This window comes from Mytilus galloprovincialis, chromosome 3, assembly GCF_965363235.1.
Source record: "Mytilus galloprovincialis chromosome 3, xbMytGall1.hap1.1, whole genome shotgun sequence".
Classification (NCBI taxonomy): Eukaryota; Metazoa; Mollusca; class Bivalvia; order Mytilida; family Mytilidae; genus Mytilus; species Mytilus galloprovincialis.
Window position 1 is genome coordinate 68386422 of NC_134840.1, and position 20378 is coordinate 68406799.

The following is a 20378-nucleotide window of genomic DNA, read 5'->3' on the forward strand; positions in this document are numbered from 1 at the left end:
AATCACAGTACTAAAAGATGACATATATGGGTCAAATGAAATACCTATGTAATGAATCACTAAATCAGAGTAGGTGTGTTCGAATAGCTATTTTATTTTTCTAAAAGAACTTGACGACAGTTTTTTCAGTTGGATGATGAAAAAACAAATACAATTTGTTGGCTTCCATTTCTACGATTGTGCTTTATATTTGTCATCCTGTGATATTTTAAAATTAAGTGTCCTTAACTTCAAACATAACGTCCAATAAAATTTAAGTATGATGTATACAAGCTGAAGCCCCGCCTATCTTAATTGTCATGCTTGGGCAAACATTGATACAAGCAAAGCAAGCAAGCCAAACAAAGATTTGTCTTGCTAGCATTAATGTATTAGCTGTAAGGCATGGCAGGAACTAGATCTATAAAAGTTATATGTAGTCTACTTTTCAGAAAATTAAAAACATACCTGGATTTTGATGTCCAGTTTTTTCCAGTCTGCAGAAGATAGCAAAAAAAACACACCCGAGTTTCATTTGATATGGACCACTCATTTACACAGTTTAAATCACCTATTGTCTGCAGATGTCTATTGTCAATCTATTGTCCATTTAAATCAATACTACTCACAACATGTATTATATGAGGGGAGATTCTCAAACCTCTTTCCCAACTTAGTTTATTTTGGCACCTTCTGCAGGAATGAAAAAAACTGGATAGCAAAATCTAGTCAAGTTTATAATTTTCTAAAATATAAAATGCATTTAAAATTTATATATCTAGTTCCTGCCATCCCTTAAAACTTTTGCAGGTGCATAGGTTTGTCTGTACTCAGAGTAAAATTTGTGGTGTAAATACGGCCATATTAGGCAAAAGGTTATGATGAACCTTAAGACTTGGGGTATCAGGTCCGTTTGTGCCCAATACACTTTCGCACCCTACACATTAGCACTTTGCACATTCGCATCCAAGGTCCGTTCGCGCCTAAATTCCAGTTGAATAATTGGAAAATCATGATTGTTGTTTTAAATTGCTTTCAAATTGGTGTAAATACTGAATGTATTTATAACTTGGTATGAGTAAAACTTTGAAGATTTTAAATGAAAAACACAAAAGATAATTGTTTTTAACAGATTGGCCCCTTTGATCTGAAACAATGAAACAATAAAATATAGGAACCAAAATATAGCAATTCACTATTATAACCGAAACATGATAAAATTTATTCAACACCCAAAAAAACGTAGTCAGAATCTCACTTCATTTTGAAACAAGTCAATGAAACAAAGTTGTAGCAATACACTAACGAGGCCCCTCATGGGGGGGTCCTAGTAATCACATAATCACCATTTTTTTGCCAATATAATCACATAATCATTAAATATTTGCTTATCTTTAGTAATCAAATAATCATAAACTAAAAATACAGTCCTAGGTAATCAAATAATCATGAAATATTTGGCTTAATAATCAAATAATCATTAAAAAAACGGCCAAGTAATCACATAATCAAAAACCCCATGAGGGCCCTCACTAACCAAAACATGATTTAAGAGTTATTCACCACAAAATAAAACGTTGACATAATCCCACTTAATTTAGAAAGGACAGAGACATATATACGTCTCTGGAAAGGATTATTATTTTTTTTTAACAATACACTATCCAAAACATGATTAAGATTTATTCAACATAAAAAAAAATGGTGTCTCACTTTATTTTGAGACAATGACAACAATTATACTTATAAGAATAAAGTATTACAAAGTTATTAAACACAAAACCAATTAAGATTGGGCACGAAAGGACTTTGGGTGCAAACATGTAGGGTGCGAAAGTGAAATGGGGCGAACATAAGTGGTCAACTACACCCCAACCCAGCCCTTCGAGGGAAGCTCTACTGTGAAAGTCGACTTTGGTATATATTTACCCGCTTATTGATAGGATTTCAAATTCCTGTGATATAAGACACAAAATGTGCACCATAATTCAGTTACCTTGTTTTGTAAAACCCATTGACATAATGGTTACATACATGTACCTACCTCTGGATCCTCCACTGAAACTATGTGAATTAAAAAAAGATGTGGTGTTTGCTTACATCCTTGTTCTTCAGTCTCTAGTGGAATGTTTTCTCATTAGGCAATCATGCGACATCTCTTATTTAGGTCTGTCAAAAACTCAAACAGTCTCTAAATTACGAAAGGATTGTGCCTGATATTCATATGATGAAATCATAATCTTTCAATCAGTTTAATTGAAGTCTGGAGCCGGCATGTCAGTTAACTGCTAGTAGTCTGTTGTTATTTATGTATAATTGTCATTTTGTTAATTTTCTTTGGTTTCATCTTCTGACATCAAATTCGGACTTCTCTTAATTGAATTTTAAATGTAAGTATTGTTATGCGTTTACTTTTCTTCATTGGCTAGAGGTATAGGGGGAGGGTTGAGATCTCATAAACATGTTTAACCCCGCCACATTTTTGCGCCTGTCCCAAGTCAGAAGCCTCTGGTCTTTGTTAGTCTTGTACGTATTATTTTAATTTTAGTTTCTTGTGTACAATTTGGAAATTAGTATGGCGTTTATTACCACTGAACTAGTATATATTTGTTTAGGGGCCAGCTGAAGGACGCCTCCGGGTGTGGAAATTTCTCGTTACATTGAAGACCTGTTGGTGGCCTTCTGCTGTTGTTTTTTCTTTGGTCGGGTTGTTGTCTCTTTGATACATTCCCCATTTCCATTCTCAATTTTATAAGATTACATACAACAAATTCTTACAAGGTTTCCAAATCTTGACAGGTAGTCTTACAAGTACATGTATGTGAAAATATGGTCAGGTAAACAATGTAAATTAAACTAACTTTTGTAGAAATGTAGAAAAGTAGAAATGTAAATTGTGTGCATTTGCCATAAATTTGTGTATGTTTATATCATGTATATAATGTACTATAAATTTAAGTCATAATTCATCAATATAAATTCAAAGAAAAATTTGGGCAACTATTTGAAATAAAAGAAATTGTGAATTTAGATTTATATATAAATAGAACATATTTTAATTCATGAATATGTATTTTTACAAACAAATTGTGTTTGCATGAAGTCCAGAATAGTAATGCATTTAGATGTTACTATATAAATAACACATAGCTGCGAGGGTGATAGAGCAGATTGGTACCCCGAGAAAACATTGTCAACCGCGGCGAAGCCGAGGTTGACAATGCCTTTTCGAGTGGTTCCAATCTGCTCTATCACCCTCTTAGCTATGTGTTATTTAATTTATTATACTGAATGTCCTATCATTATTGGCTTTTACAGATTACTTTTATTTTAAAATTATTTTCTATGACGTCACGTTCATAACAACGTTACCGGCATTAGAAAAAAAACCAACAAAAGTCAAGCAAGATGTTTTATTTTATTTATTTTAACAGTCCATAATAAAATCTGAGCCAAAACCTAGAACTTAAGCATTGTATAAAATTCCTTGATGTGAATTCAATTCATTGTTCTTTGAATTATCGATTACTGATTGGTCTAGACGAGAGGGTAACATTAAAAAAAATTGTCACCGGCTCAGCCATGTGATAGAGTAAATTGACACCCTTGCCGTAGCCAATCAAAATATGGCATTTTAACGTGAAGTATAATAAAGTTATTTATCTCGTAAACATGGTGAAAAGAATAAAGAAATAAATTTTAATAGATACATGTACCAGGATTAAAATTTTGTATGCCAGGCACATGGTTCTTCTACAAAATACTCATCATCGACTCTCAAATAAAAGAAATTAATAAGCCAAAAATTATGAAGTCTCAGAGCATCGAGGACCCATTAATAGGTTGTAGTCACCGAATGGTGAATTTAAAAAAATCGAAAATCTTAAATTGGTACATTAAGTTGAAAGAGCATTTAACAGGCTATTATTTGAACTTGGAATTATTTTTAATTATAAAATTTGCATTATTTCTTGTCACTTGTGTTTATTTTTTTTTTTTAACAAATTCCATGTTTATTTGGTATTATAATCTTTTGAGCGGTTAATAACACTTTCCGTACAATGTATTTTGGTTAGATAGTGTTGTGCGTGGCACAGTACATTCTTTTGAAAATATACTATTTTTTAGTTTGTAATAGAAAGTGTTATGCGCAGCACAGAACAATTCAGTACAGAAAAAGCATGAAATTTATTAAAAATTTTAATAACAAGAAATCAAGCAAATCCCATAATTAAAAATAATTCTAAGTTCAAATCATAGTCTGTTATTTGTAAAGATAGCTGCGGAACTCTAACTCTCATGGTCCCTTTTAATTTTTTTTGATTTTGCGGACCATAGAGCTACGGATTTTTCCTAATTCAAAACGTTTGGAATTGCGCAATTAGTCAAAAAATAACATAAGGACCTTAGAGCTACGGTTCTGCAGCTATACTAAAGAAACAAAATAATGCTAAAAATATTGATAGGATCTTTTATCGAGATATTTTATTTTTTTACAAATGTCTGGAAAAGGCTGACTGTATTTGGGTCTCAAATCAAAAGAAAATAAATGTAGAATCTGCTTTAATTTTGGTAAATTACAATTTATAAGCTCAGTCTGCACCGTTAGCCACTAGTCCGATGCCCCAGACTAGTAAATTTTGATTTCGGACAAGATTTAAAATTTAGTTTCCGGACTAGTAGATGCAAAAGTATTTAGCGCAGACTATTTTTAAAAAGCTATTGAATCAAATATGAATAGAAAAATGATTATTGGGCAAAATATTTTCCACTGTAATAAAGGAAAGAATCCAGGCTAAGGAGCCTGAACATCTGAAACAAATTTCTTAACCTCATCTAAGTATGTACTTCATTTTGTTTATTTCAGAGTTCTGTAGAAGATGAATACTGGGATACATCTAGGGCATCTGCAAAGAAAAATAAAGCATTTAACCTGTTTGATGATACAGTAAGATACACATATCTAAACTTAGTGGTGCTTTTGCTTTTTTATGCCCTACCTTAGTAGGGGCATTATGTTTGTCAGTCTATGTCTCTGGTCATCTGTATGTCCCGCTTCAGTTTTTGATCAAGGTAGTTTTTGAAGAAGTTGAAATCCAATTAACTTGAAACTTAAATACACATGTTCTTATCATATAATCTTTCTTATTTTAATTCCAAATTAGAGTTGGACTGTCCATTGAACATAGAAAATGATAAAGCAAGTGAGGCATCATCACACTATGGAAACATTCTTGTTTATTATATGCATTTATTTTTGTAATTTTCAAGTTTATAATTATGAATTCAAATTTTGTAAGGATCAATGTAATTTTTGACTTCCAAAGTGATCTAGTTCCATTATGACACAATTTTAATTTGAGTTACTTCCCCTGGCTGTCATTTTGAAGTGGTTAATGGTTGATTTACATATTGGACTAACCAAGTTGAAACATGTCATGTGGTATAAATAAGTAGGATAAGAGATACTTACTAAATCAGTGCAGAGTGTTCAAAAGAAATTTGAAAAAAAAATTAGAATTGTTCAGAATACAACTTTTACTACCGTCTAGCAGTCCATAAAACAAGTTGAAATAATATATCCAATCTCTTTTTCCCTTTTATGGTCACTTGCATTTTATATGCTGTTTGTCAACAGGTGTCTGTAGAGACAGCGGATGATTTACGGAAGTCCAAGAGGCTACTACGATCATTTGATGATGACGATGATGAGTCAACTGATACCATTAACTGGGATGGGACACCTTCGGCTGAAACAGGTGATACATGTACCATTCTCAGATGTTTAAGTTTTTTGAAGTGTATAAAATATTTTCAGGTTAAATCTACCAGCTCTACAAAATTTCTGTATAATTATTTGTTATAATTAGTTCTGATTAAATATTTTGATGGTACAGGTAGGTAATACAATTTGAGAAGATATTGCTGATAGATTTGTGAAATCCAAATTTCATGTTGCTGGCTGGCTCCATAATTAAGACACTCTAGAACAGGATTCAGTACACCTTTTTCATAAAAAATGATAGATAAAGGAAATAAACATGTGATTTAAGTGAAGGATATATTACAATACCTGCAGTTAGTATGAACATAAAGCCTTATTATAGTAGAGTGATTGTTATTTATTTTCTATATTTGTTGATATTTTGAATGTTTGATTTGATTGTTTGCATGTGTGCATAAGAGTCTGACAATGAAAATTGTAGTATGACAATTAGATAATAAAGATTATTACTGTCCTATCGATGGAGGGAATTATGACAAGAAGTTGATTAACAAATGTAAAACAAAAATGTTTTCTGGCAATTTATCAGCTTATTTTAGTAACAAAAAGATAAATTTACTTTGATCATGTGTTGATGCTTAACCAACTAGCTATTAAAAAGTATTGATAAGCAATGGCAAACAAAGCAAACTGTTCAGATTGCCTTTACAGTATTTATAATTATCTTTATACATTTACATATTTGATACTTCTGATAGGCAGAAAAAATGTTTCTTCTGTTAATTTTATAATTTTGACTTTATTTTACAAATTGTCATGTAGCATGTGTATCAAAGCTAGCATAGATATTTTCAATTTATACACTATAGTATTGTGAAAATAAAGCATGTTCGAATGTTATATTGTATCTGTTTCATACCAATATATGCTTGCATTTATCAAAAGCCTCAAGAACACCACAACCAACCACTGTTTCTCCTTCCCCAATGCATCAGCCAATCAAATCATCCCTTTCACATGACAAAACAAGAGAGAGGCTACAACCAATTCAGCAGATGACACATACAAGATCCCAAAGTTTTACCATTGGTGAGTTTTCCTCCAAACACGTGTGGAACTTTTGTGTGATTCACCATATTTTACTAATTTAAATTTTGCAGTTGCACTATGCAAGTTCTGTTAGCATTGACAACATAATGTTCTTCAGAGTTTGCAAGTACAATGTAGGAAATCTAGTAAAAAGACATCTGCTAACTTACAATATTATTTTTGAAAAAGAATCTATAAAATTAAACCAATTTTAGGTAAAGATTGCATGAATTGCAATCAAAATCTTTTGGACTAACTTGATATCTAAATATTCCAAGGCTGATCACTGACTTTGATACACAAAATATAGTGCATTGCAATTTGGTCATAACATTCTATACATACTATCCATGAACATTCCCAGGAATTTATCGATGTAATATATGCTCAGATATTCAAGGCACAAATTGATGTTTCACTTGTCAAGAAATTTACATAACTTTTGCAAGGTGCAGGAATCTGATATCTGTTCTAAAATATAAATTATGTCATTGTTAACCTCATCTTTAAAAATTGGAGTTATCTTCCTTTGTCTAGAATAGCTGTTAAATCAACAACAACCAATGCAATATATAATTTTACTTCCCACTGATAAATTGAAGCAATATTTAATGTTAAGTGCTTACAAGCACTTTGATTTTCATGTTCATAATGCTCTCTAAAAGTTGTCATTGTTTATGTTTGCATACTAACCACCATGTTAATTTTCCAGACGCACAAGATCAAAGCACTAAAATTGAAAGTATGAACATCCTTGCATGCTCCCTTTTCATATTATAATTTTGTTCATTTATGTATATTCATATTATTCCTCATGTTATCATTGCAAGCTTTATATTTGTTTGTGTTGTTTCATTTTGTTTAAGTTGACCTTCAAAACTTTATGAGCTTACTTAGCAAGTTACAGTAATGATTTTATTGAGCTTTTCTCTGTTATTGTCATCTATCCTGACACAATATTCAGACCCACAACTGGATGTCAAAATCAAGTTTGCTCAATTGGATTGTTTTACATTTTTCATTTTGGCGGCTTTTATAGCTGACTATGCATTTGTGGCTTTGCTCATTGTTGAATGCTGTACGATGACCTAAAGTTGTTAATTTATGTGTCATTTGGTCTCTTGTGGAGAGGTGTCTTATTGGCAGTCAAACCACATCTTTTTTTTATATATTATGTAATCATAGTCTTTGAAATACTTTGGTTTCATGTATTTGATATTGCAGTACACGTACCAATATTCATAGATTTAGGGAATTTGTACTTTCTTGGATACTAGAGTTCTTTGCTTGAAAAATTCCTCAGGCGCGTATCCAGAAGAGGGGGGGGTGTGGTGTGGTTCTGAGGGTTGGAACCCCCCATTTTTTTTGGACGATTAATGCATTTGAATGGGGACATGTACTTGAAACCCCCCCTTTGTCCTTGGTTAGGAACACAACCCCCACCTTCTTCCCCACCCCTTTTTAAAATGGCTGGATCCACCCTAGTTCTTCATGCAAGCAAATAGGAAATTTTGTGTTGAAATTTATCAAAGTTCATCTTTTTACCCTGAAATCCTTGAAAATCATTATCCAACAAAGCATGCATTGTGGAAATACATTTGAATATCTAGTTTTTGGTAGAAAATGCATAAATGCATAAATCATTCATGTTTTGACCATTTTTCTTGTAAGAGTTCAATACTTTCATGACAGTAGCAGACGATTTTTTTTCAAAAATTGTTAGATATTTAGGAACAGTTTGATGGTAGTAAGATTCAGCCTGAATTTTATGTGACTAATTTACACATCTCACAATGATAGATAATATTTTGGTAAAATGGAGCAATGGCTGAACAGATTTGAAAACTTGTCCAAAAACCATTTTAATACATGAATGGTTTTAGCTATAAGAGAATTCCTTCCTGGTTGCCTACAGCCTAAAACATCTATATTCATATTATATTCATATTCATATTCATATTCATATTCATATTCATATTCATATTCATATCCATATCCATATATGATTATGTCAGAGCTTTTTATTGTATTTTATTAACATAATTCATTGACATATGGTATATACATGTATGATTTAACAAAGCTTGAATGTACATTTAAAATGTAATCAGAATATATCTATCCATGTTATGATAGTTTGAAAAGATTTTTGATTGTTGAGCAAGACAACTTTTAAAAATATCAGTATTGTTTCAAAATGTAACTTGAATTGAAACATTCGTTATGACCATTTGGAATATCACTTTGAATTATAAACATGATTAAAGGAGAAATTACTCTCAAATAATTCTTAAGAATTGTTATAGATTGAAATTTAAGGTATACAGGTATTTTATTTATGATAAGAATGAATTATTGAAAGGTTTTGTTTTTTCTAGGTGCAGGAAATGTGTCATTTCAGCCAGATTCTGGGTCGATGTTGTACAGCAAATCACAGGAGAAACTATCTACCAGTTTGTCTAACACATCTTTGAATAATCAATCAATTCATGATGGTAAGTTACTTTGGTTATCAGATACCATCCAATACTTTCTTAGATATTGATAGAACAGATTTTGGGTGATACTCAGAGAAACAGTTACACTGGGGAAAAAAATAGGTTTTTAAAGGGGTTGAGTAATATGTTATGGCTTGTAACCTTTGTATTCATATAGACTAAATGAATTACCCATGATGCAAAGGATGATGACAACCCACCATGTTTTGTGTCAGAATTATGTTGTGATGATGAAATATTGTTGTCATTTAATTATGACTTAGTCATTGTCTACAGGAATGCAGAACAAATATTGAGAAAAAACACATTTCAAAAAATATTTGTGTGTTATAAAAGTTTTGATTCCGTTATTTTTGTTTTTATTACATAGTTGTTATATCCAACCAACCTAAAACTCCACAAACAAATGATCCAAAGAAATTAGTGGAACAGATTCAATTTTTACAACGACAATTAGAAGTAAGTATTGAGTGTGTCCCAAATAGATGTTGAATATACACACATCTGTCAAAGTTTAGTGGAGGGTTGGCGCTTGCAATTTAGTTTAACCCTGCCACATTCTGTATGTGCCAGTCCCTAGTCAGGAACCTGTAATTCAGTGGTTGTCCCTTGTTGCTGTGTTACATTTTTGTTTTTCATTCATTATTTTGTACATAAATAAGGTCCTTAGTTTTCTCTTTTGAATTGCTTGTCATTTCGGGGCCTTTAACAGCTGACTTTGAGATATCGGCTTTCCTTATTGTTGTGTTATTTGGTCTATTATGGATAGTTATCCAATTGGCAATCATACCACATCTTCTTTTTAGCTCACCTGGCCCAAAGGGCCAAGTGATCATTTAACATCACTTGGTGTCCGTCGTCCATCGTTGTTAGCTTTTACAAAAATCTTCTCCTCTGAAACTAGTGGGCCAAATTAAACCAAACTTGGCCACAATCATCAATGGGGTATCTAGTTTAAAAAATGTGTGGCGTGACCCCGCAAACCAACCAAGATGGCCACCACGGCTAAAAATAGAACATAGGGGTAAAATGCAGTTTTTGGCTTATAACGCAAAAACTAAATCATTTAGAGCAAATCTGACATGGGGTAAAATTGTTAATCAGGTCAAGATCTATCTGCCCTGAAATTTTCAGATGAATCAGACAACCCGTTGTTGGGTTGCTGTCCTTGAATTGGTAATTTTAAGGAAATTTTGCTGGTTTTGGTTATTATCTTGAATATTATTATAGATAGAGATAAACTGTAAACAGCAATAATGTGCAGCAAAGTAAGATTTACCAATAAGTCACATGACCAAAATGGTCAGTTGACCCCTTTAGGAGTTATTGCCCTTTATAGTAAATTTTTAACCATTTTTCTTAAATATTAGTAATCTTTTACAAAAATCTTCTCCTCTGAAACTACTGGGCCAAATTAAACCAAACTTGGCCACAATTACATTGGAGTATTAAGTTTAAATAATGTGTAGCGTGACCACGCCAACTAACCAAGATGGCCATCATGGCTAAAAATAAAATATAGGGGTAAAATGCAGTTTTTGGCTTATAACTCAAATCAAAGCATTTAGAGCAAATCTGACGAGATTAAATTGCTTATCAGGTCAAAATCTATCTGCCCTGAAATTTTCAGATTGTTCAGACAACTCGTTGTTAGGTTGCTGCCCCTGAATTGGTAATTTTAAGGAAATTATGACGTTTTTTGTTTTTTTTTATTATTTTGAATATTATTATAGATAGAGATAAACTGTAAACAGCAATAATGTACAACAAAAATGGGCAATTGACCCCCTTAGGAGTTATTGTCCTTTATAGTCAATTTTTAACAATTTTCATAAAATTTGTTAACTTTTCTTACATTTTCCACCGAAACTACTGGGCCAAGTTTATTATAAAAAGAGATAATTGTAAGCAGCAAGAATGTTCAGTAAAGTAAGATGTACAAATACATCACCATCACCAAAACACAATTTTGCCATGAATCCATCTGCGTCCTTTGTTTAATATTCACATAGACCAAGGTGAGCGACACAGGCTCTTTAGAGCCTCTAGTTTATATATTTGAATGGTAACTATAGTTATTCCCAACATAGGATAGTTTTCTGGTCTCTGTGTCTGTTTGTTTGTTAGTTTTCCATTCTCTATCATGTTAATATTTTTGGTTAAGGGAGTTAATGATAAGGTTGTGGTCAACATTAATTTGAAATTTGTAACCAATATAATGTAAACTTTTAAAATTATGATCAAAATTATGCATTCGCTACAGAATTGATGTTTTACTGAACATGGTAATTGGTTGGATAAATGGGAATAGTGTATAAGGGCATAACTTTATACAATGGTGAACCTTCATGAAATTTAATGAAACTTTGACTAAAATCATAGTAATCACTTATAAATATCAATAAATAGACCACTTTAAGTTTTTTTCCCATGAAATAAGCGGTAAATTATGTGCCCCTTTATGACATCATTTACCAGATAAATAAATATCCCTGTGCTAATAACATTCATCAAGCGTCTTAGTGATCTTTATTGTGCATTGTAAACTAGAAATAATGTTTGTAGGTGATTAATTTCATTTCCACTCTTGAGAGCAGTGCGGATTGTCAATTATGAAAACTCAGTTTGCCAAACAATCAGTGCAATAAAGAATCATAGTTTTACAACCACTTGCTCAACATGGAAGTGACAATGCCCCTAAACTTATGAATGATGTTCACTAAAACCAAAGTTTTTGAAGGAAATGTCTCGAAATTCTAAAGTTACTTATTGAATTTTATAATAACCATTTGTTAATTAAGCAAATGGTTTAAGAATTTGAAATGAAATTAAAGAGCCCCTTCTTTATAAAAAAAAACATGGCTGCAAATGTAAACAATATGGTGGAATCAACATGTGTTTGCTTGTGTGTACATTTGTACAACTGCATAATATGTACCCCTGTAGTACAGGTTTATTGTTTTATTTTCAGAGAGCCAAGGCCAGTGGAGGCAGTAAGATTCCTGTTGATGAGACAGTACAGAGAATTATAAATGGAGAGGTATGATGCAAAAAACTCAATGACCTCTAGAGGTGTTTATATGATCTTCAACAATACATAAATGTCTATGCGAAATGTATCATTCTTAATTCCCTGAATCTCTACAACATTTACATTAACTTGACAGATTTTTATAAATATCTGCCATCAAAACCAATTTCCTAAATAAAAAAATAAACACCATTAAGGTGTAACAGAGGAAACAAAAAATGTGCTACCTTACTTGGTACATAAATATGTGGTCAAATTGTTTCTTTAAACTGACAATTCTTTTTTACGTCATAATTTTTCTGGCATCATATAATGATATAGTGAGTTTACTGATGTTCTACTTTCTATTTAATATTACTTACTATTTACAACTCAGTGATCTGAATTTTATACTTTTACAATATAAGTGACCTTGCATTCACAATGTTTTATAAATTTCAGCAATACAGTCTAGAGATGTACAAGTCAAAGGACGACAAATTTGCACTTTTAGATCGAGCTATAAAACTTCATGATGGGAATGCTATTACAGCAGTGAGTATTACATATATATAGGCAACAATAGTATACCGTATTTCAAAAGTTCTAAATAGATTGAGAGAACAAATCCTGGTTACTGACTTAAACCACGGGAAACACATCAACAATAAGTGAAAAACAATGGAACAACAGAAACACTGAAGTGCAACAAAAACAAATGCCAACAAACATAGACAAGAAACTATTTGATAACAACTGTCATATTGCTGACTACATACATCTGACCAAAAAAATTTTAAATAACAATAAATAAACTGATTTTACAACAACAACATTTTAGGATCAAGATTTCGTACATTGTTAAAGAATAAAGATTAAAGTCATTCCTTTCCTGATCATATGCGTAATATTTTAGAGATTTCAATTAAACAGTCCTCCAAATCATAAAACTAACTACTACAACATTGTACAACTGTAAAATTGAAAGTGTTCAAAATCAAGTAAAACATTATTCATTTCATGACCTATAACATATAAGCTTTATTAGTAACTTTAGCTTTAAATTGAATTGTATGCCAATTGGATTGGTTAATAAGTGGGTAAACTGGTATGGAATGGTATCTACCATCATAATAATATAAAAATGAAGATGTGGTATGATTGCCAATGAGACAACTCTCCACAAGAGAACAAAAGACATAGAAATTAACAGTTATATGTAACTGTGCAGCCTTCAACAATGAGCAAGGCCCATACCACACAGTCAGCTATAAAAGGCCCGGAAATCACAAATGTAAAACAATTCAAACAAGAAAATGAATGGCCTTATTAATGGACAAAACAAAAATGAACGAAAACAAAATATGTAACACAGAGTTAAAATAATCTTTTATTATCTGTCCTACAAGATAAAGTAAAATAAAATATTTTAACCTATACTATATTGTTAATTTCAGATCATCCTTTTTATAAAGAAAACAATAAAGCCCTCCATATTTAATCTAGAGTTACAGAGAAGGCCAGTAGCAGCTAATCATTTGATCAGTTATATGAAAGCTCATTTTGACTTGAAAGAATTAGAAGATCTACTTGGGTAAGTATAATTTTATACTCATGGACACATACCATAGTAAATGAACACAAGTACAGAATCTTGCATTGTGTCAATCTAATAAACAGCAAGGCATTTAGCAATTTCACGGATATTTGATACATGTATTGTAGTTATGCCAAAGTCTCCATACAAACAAATACAAAATGTGTACTCTGTTAAACATTTAAATTCATTTTTGAACTATACCCACACAAATCATGAACACTGGTATCCTACAGATAAAAGTTTTAGAGTCAATAAAGGAATTCCTTTAAAAGAGCAATATAGGTAGCAATACACAGTTAGGAAAAAAACTTAAAATTGACACTCATAATTTTTAAACACCCTCTTTCCCCTCCTGTCTAACAAAGAAGGCTTTATATGTGTGTTATGCATGTATATACTTATAGAAAGAGAATCTTCCATAGATTTGATTTCTAATGGTCATAAGGGTGAAATATAATCCCTCTTGGGTGTAACCATGGCAACAATCTGCATTTCTTAGATACAAAATATAGCAAAAAAAGGGGGGTGAACATGTCACAAAAGTCTCCAAAATTTGGTCTAAAGGAAAATTTCAATCAATTACAGTAATACCTTTCCTGAATCCATAGGTTTATATCTATCAAGTGGTCCCAAAAAAATCATATGCTTATCTGCTCGTTTTTCCATAAAATTGAATTGAAAAGATCGAGCGCAAAATCTTTGTTGATAAACACTACAATAATGTATGGACCTATGAACGGTACGGATAGGAAAATACGGACTGTCAATCATATAAATGGCCTATAAAACATGTTAAAAACAATCTTAATGTTCATATAAACCCACTAAGAAGGCTATATTATTCTTCAATTATCTAAAAATCAATTTTATTGTACAAAAACTTTCATATTTAAAAAATTCACAGGGGCCATAATGCGAAACTAAACTTCTAACTGTGTATTGCTACCTTAAGGATTAACATTTTTTTTCCCAATTCCACTTTAAATGGATTTCTGTTTTCTACTAGCTAAAACGAGCAAATTGGCCTGCTAGTTTTGAAAATCGGTTCAGAAATAAATATTTTATGAAGGTTAGCAGTTGACACTGAAATGCAACAAAAAAGTGATTTTATGAAACATGCCATGTCAAAGTGCATTTTCTCCTTTTTTAGTCAAATTTCTAAAACTATACCTTCTAAGCCTGTCTTTTCTTGTTTAAAAACTTAAATTAACCTTAACAGTAGACAAATTTTACAAGTTAAAGCTATTTTAAAGCTCTAGAATGTCAATTTTGTTGTGTATTACCATACCAAAGCCTTGGTTAAAATTTAGTAAATACTGAATTCATTTATAATAGCGGGAAAAAATTTAGGCTTAATTCATGCTAAATTGTGACTTTATACTTGCTAAAATAATAAATTTGATTTAGTCGCATGAAAAAATATAAAGCGTTCCCTTCTAAGGTTTCTACATAACGCGCAATCTTCTTTTCCAAGGGGTAGCCAATAAAGTTTCAATTTATGACGGAACCAAGTCTTTGAGTCAAAATGTCTATATTGGTTGCTAAGGACAATAAACAACAAAACTAACATATATTGTCATTCTAAAGGTTGTTTCTCCCTCAGAATTGTATCTATAACCTAGTTATCAATAGATTTGTGGTATGATTTGTCTAAAAAAAAGCAATTCTTTGCTTTGTCAAATGCCATAAGGTAGCAATACACAGTTAGGAAAAAAACTTAAAATTGACACTCATAATTTTTAAACACCCTCTTTCCCCTCCTGTCTAACAAAGAAGGCTTTATATGTGTGTTATGCATGTATATACTTATAGAAAGAGAATCTTCCATAGATTTGATTTCTAATGGTCATAAGGGTGAAATATAATCCCTCTTGGGTGTAACCATGGCAACAATCTGCATTTCTTAGATACAAAATATAGCAAAAAAAGGGGGGTGAACATGTCACAAAAGTCTCCAAAATTTGGTCTAAAGGAAAATTTCAATCAATTACAGTAATACCTTTCCTGAATCCATAGGTTTATATCTATCAAGTGGTCCCAAAAAAATCATATGCTTATCTGCTCGTTTTTCCATAAAATTGAATTGAAAAGATCGAGCGCAAAATCTTTGTTGATAAACACTACAATAATGTATGGACCTATGAACGGTACGGATAGGAAAATACGGACTGTCAATCATATAAATGGCCTATAAAACATGTTAAAAACAATCTTAATGTTCATATAAACCCACTAAGAAGGCTATATTATTCTTCAATTATCTAAAAATCAATTTTATTGTACAAAAACTTTCATATTTAAAAAATTCACAGGGGCCATAATGCGAAACTAAACTTCTAACTGTGTATTGCTACCATAAATATTTATGTTTCAGGATGTTAGGGAGGAATGAAGAAGCAGCAGTACGTATGATATATTTAACTCTTGTTTATAGATTATTCCAGTTTATAAGGTGGTACCTAACACTACAGGGAGATAACTCTGTAAAGTCAGCTAAACGTTTTAATTACAATGTGTTGTATAAGGAATATTAAGCTTCTCAATAATCAAAATTGGTGTTTTTCAAAACTGCTATATAACCAGTGTAATTTTTCTGACAATATGGTTGGTTCAAAATTTTTGAAATTTTTATATTTATGTTAAAGGGTCAAAGTAAAAACTTTGACAAAATTTTATGAAAATTAAACAAGCCAAATTAATTTTAGTGAAAGTGTTGGGTACCACCTTACTAATCAATTGCAGAAGGTCAAACAAATGGTTTTTTTTTGGAGGACATCACGATAAGAAAATTATTTAATTTCCAGCATAAATTAAATGTTAAAATAAAAAAAAATATTGGATTTATAGCTCTATTATTTTATTAGTTCTTATGGAGGTTTTGACACTCATTTAATTTGTTCAACAAATACCTTTTTGCAGTGATATTTAAAAAAAATCAACTAGAAAACTATTTCATCAGCCCCTTTCCTTAAGAATTAATCAAAAGCTATTGGTCATTGGTTTAACTAATGGCCTTAGCTTAAAAGAGAATCTGCAGACAATAGAGGAACATTCAAACTCATAAGTCAAAAATAAACTACAACCCCATGGCTAAAAAAGAAAAAGACCACCAGACAAACAATAATACACAAAATTTATGGAATCTTCATAAAAAGGAACTTTTCCATCTCATGAAAAAACAAGTTGATCTGAAAAGATATAGATTTGTTTCAATGGCATATACAGAAATACCGTAAAGGAATTACATTCTGAAATTCTGAACACTATAATACAAGACAGTTTTATTACTAAAAAGATTTTTTTAAGTTTTCAGTAATTGTTGAACTGATGAAAATCAAAAAACAGCCTTTTAACTTATTTTCAATCCATCACAATATTAAGTTCAGGTTTATAAATGTGGAAAAGTATTGATTAGTTGTTCTTTCATTGTGTGTTGGAATTTGTAAACAATTGTATTATTTCCTTTTAATTAACAGATGTTGAAGTATAAGCAAGCAGTTTCTATAAGTGATGCAGGTGCTAAACTAAAATCATTGGATATGTGTTTAAGGTGAGTATTTTGTTCTTCCCATAATGGTTTAATTATGCTTAATATACAAATGAATAGGGTACGCCTTTTGATTTTACTAATAGCAAGAGTTTTTGTTCTATCAGTAATTATAAGCTGTATTCAAATAAGAATTTAAAATACTGACTTGAATTAAGCAGTAAATTTTAGATTGAAATCCTGAATGCTCTAACAGTGAGTTACTATGTTTGATATAACAATCATGATTATGATAAAAAAAAAAGTAAAATCACACTGGTTTCTCCGATTTAATAGATAGCAAATGTTTTAAATTATATTTTACATAGAATCATTAGGTAAGAATCATTTTAACATTCCAAGTACCGATAAACCCCTAATATCATGCACAGGATCACAATTTCGACAGGTATGTTATGATGCACTTGAAAGAACGCTGCCTGTAGTTCTTCCAAATTTAACATTTCTAATAGATTTCTATCAGTTGGCTATGATTTATAATTGTTACAATATTTAATTTATTGACACACTTCTTCTCATGAGAATTTTACTCAATACTATAAATTGAGTTTTACTCATATTTCAGACTTTCAAATATTTATTTGAATATTTCAATACTTCAAAGTTTATGTTCAGTTTTCACATGAGTTTTGACTTATCATTAAATCCAAGCAAATAAGTACCTATTAAACTTTAGGGGTCACTGAACTTGTTTTCTTGCTACATATTGAAATAGGTAAATTCATAACACTTTCTATTGTAAAAACTACTTTATAGGAGTCATCTCCCCTTATTTGGTAAATTTTGATAAATCTAATGAAACAGAAACAAAGTGTTTTTGCAAAATTACAACTGCAATTATGTTTAAACATACAATTTTCTATATTCATTCAAAAGTCTTGTACAAAAATTACATAAAACTCTAAAAATTTGCACATTTCACCAAATATATAGACCAAAGATGTCTGCTTATTCAAAATCCAAGATGGAGGAAGACACCGAGCCTTCTTAAAGGAGATTAATAAACCTAACTTACACAGCTCAGCTAGCTAGCCAGCAAACCAAAGATATTACCTTTAGCTAAACACTCAATGCATTCTGCTGTAGACAGGTCTTCATGAGGTGGTTTTCATTTCAAAGGTATCTAGACAAAATTGAATTAATGTCTAGTTATATTCAAGCCATTTAAAAATAAAATGCCAGGCCAGCATGTTCTTCAAATTTAGAAAAAATTGCTGAATTTAAAAATACATAAAACTATCATCTAAGTTATCACTAATATACAACACAAAATATTGTGATAATTGTTCATTAAAACGTTTTTATTCTACAAAAACTTACAATATAGCTATACTCAAATATTTACCTCTTGCTTATTATTTTACTTTTCCATGTTATTTTTCCAATCTCATGGAACTCACTCAATACCTCAGCAGATCCATTTATAGCTATTTTTAGCTCCGAGTGTTCCTCTTGAAGGTTAATTGAGAAATGCACAGATCAGAATAGATGGAATAGCCTTCTTGTCTTAACTGCAAATGTTGCTGATGCCATAAAATATATATATGCTTATTTTGCAACTGTGAAAGCGTTCTTAAAACTATTTGTAAAAAGAAAATATTTTTTAATAATTGATCTTTACAAACCATATATCATACATGGTTGTCTCATGTTGAAAGTGGTTTATGTCAGTTGCCCTTCACTTCATTTTCATGGTAAATTAAAGTCCATCACCAGAAGAAAAAAAACATTCAAAATTAATTTTGCATGGTTAAGTGATCTTTCAGCTGCTTTGATCATTTTATCTTTTTAAAAGAAATCATTGTATTTTCTAGAGTTTTTAGATTTACTTTCATGGGTTCTTGATCAATGTATAATAGTCATTTGATAAGTTACTCAAATTGTTACTTCTATTTAATTTGGTGTAAATATTGAATTATATATTTCAGAGCACACTTCTCAGCTAATCCACAGCTATCATCTGAAACACCATTGTTACAGGAACACATAGCATTATTAGAAAGACAAAGACCAATAGAGGTAAATAAGAGTTAAGTTGTATGATGATTTTAATTGTATTTAGAGACATTTACCTATAATTATTCAGCTATCATCAATTAAGCAAGTTATACATTTCAATGTGTGTATTCCTGTATTACAGTGATACATGATATATATCCTTAAAATGACGAAACGCAAGTCTGGCATACAAAAGTTTAAGCCTGTTATCTCTGATTTTTTTATGCACTGTTTTGAGTTGATTTAAGAGTATGGGTCAGTGAGCAATATCTCACAAAGCATCTTATTTATGGTTTACATTTCAGGATTCTGATAGGAAAGCAGAATTAAGTGGAACAGTAATGATGTTTAAGCAATATCCACGTAAAGCTTCTATACTTAACATGTCAGCTGTTACCACACTTTACTATTGTTGTTTTTATCATTCCTCAGAAGGGGAGGTAAGTGACAGCCAAATTAATTTGTATTGTTTTAATAATACATTGGAAACTTTAGATAAAAAAAATGTTAGCAGCTGATTTTGGCTCATTTTGCATTTAGAATATAATTGTGAAAAAAAATCCCTCATGTTCAGGATATTGAGCTGACGTTCAGAAGAAGGTATAAATAAAAGAAAGAAAGCTTCCAGTATAAAACTTCACACCTTAAATCTGGAAAATCTTTGCAAAAAATAAACCATGTAGGAGTAATTGATTATTTACCTTTAATATAAAGATCTGAGAACATGCGACCAAAAGTACAAGGAGTAAATGTTTTAGTAGATTCCAGATGAGTAAATCTTAAAACCAATGAATTTGAATTCCCACCAAAAAAAGTTTTACGCAAATTACAAAAATTGATCATAACATTGTACTATAAAATTAAAAGTGTCCATGATGACTATGAATTTATTCAGAATTTGAGTAATTTTTAAATTATATTAGATCAATCGT

The 20378-nt window shown here is 30.9% G+C and overlaps 1 protein-coding gene across 3 annotated transcripts in view; it reads left to right on the forward strand.

The window, feature by feature from the left end:
- LOC143068730 (spermatogenesis-defective protein 39 homolog) overlaps positions 1-20378 on the forward strand; it is a 39623-nt gene that overhangs the window by 8826 nt on the left and 10419 nt on the right. Inside the window, exons 2-14 of one of the 3 annotated variants that reach the window (XM_076242996.1) lie at positions 4847-4927; positions 5618-5738; positions 6650-6793; positions 7506-7535; positions 9172-9288; positions 9662-9750; positions 12263-12331; positions 12764-12856; positions 13759-13895; positions 16276-16303; positions 17378-17451; positions 19377-19467; positions 19752-19886. In XM_076242996.1, coding sequence (XP_076099111.1) covers positions 4847-4927; positions 5618-5738; positions 6650-6793; positions 7506-7535; positions 9172-9288; positions 9662-9750; positions 12263-12331; positions 12764-12856; positions 13759-13895; positions 16276-16303; positions 17378-17451; positions 19377-19467; positions 19752-19886 — 1209 coding nt within the window. The remainder of the gene's footprint in view (positions 1-4846; positions 4928-5617; positions 5739-6649; positions 6794-7505; positions 7536-9171; positions 9289-9661; positions 9751-12262; positions 12332-12763; positions 12857-13758; positions 13896-16275; positions 16304-17377; positions 17452-19376; positions 19468-19751; positions 19887-20378) is intronic. The other 2 variants (XM_076242997.1, XM_076242998.1) reach the window with 2 other exon arrangements.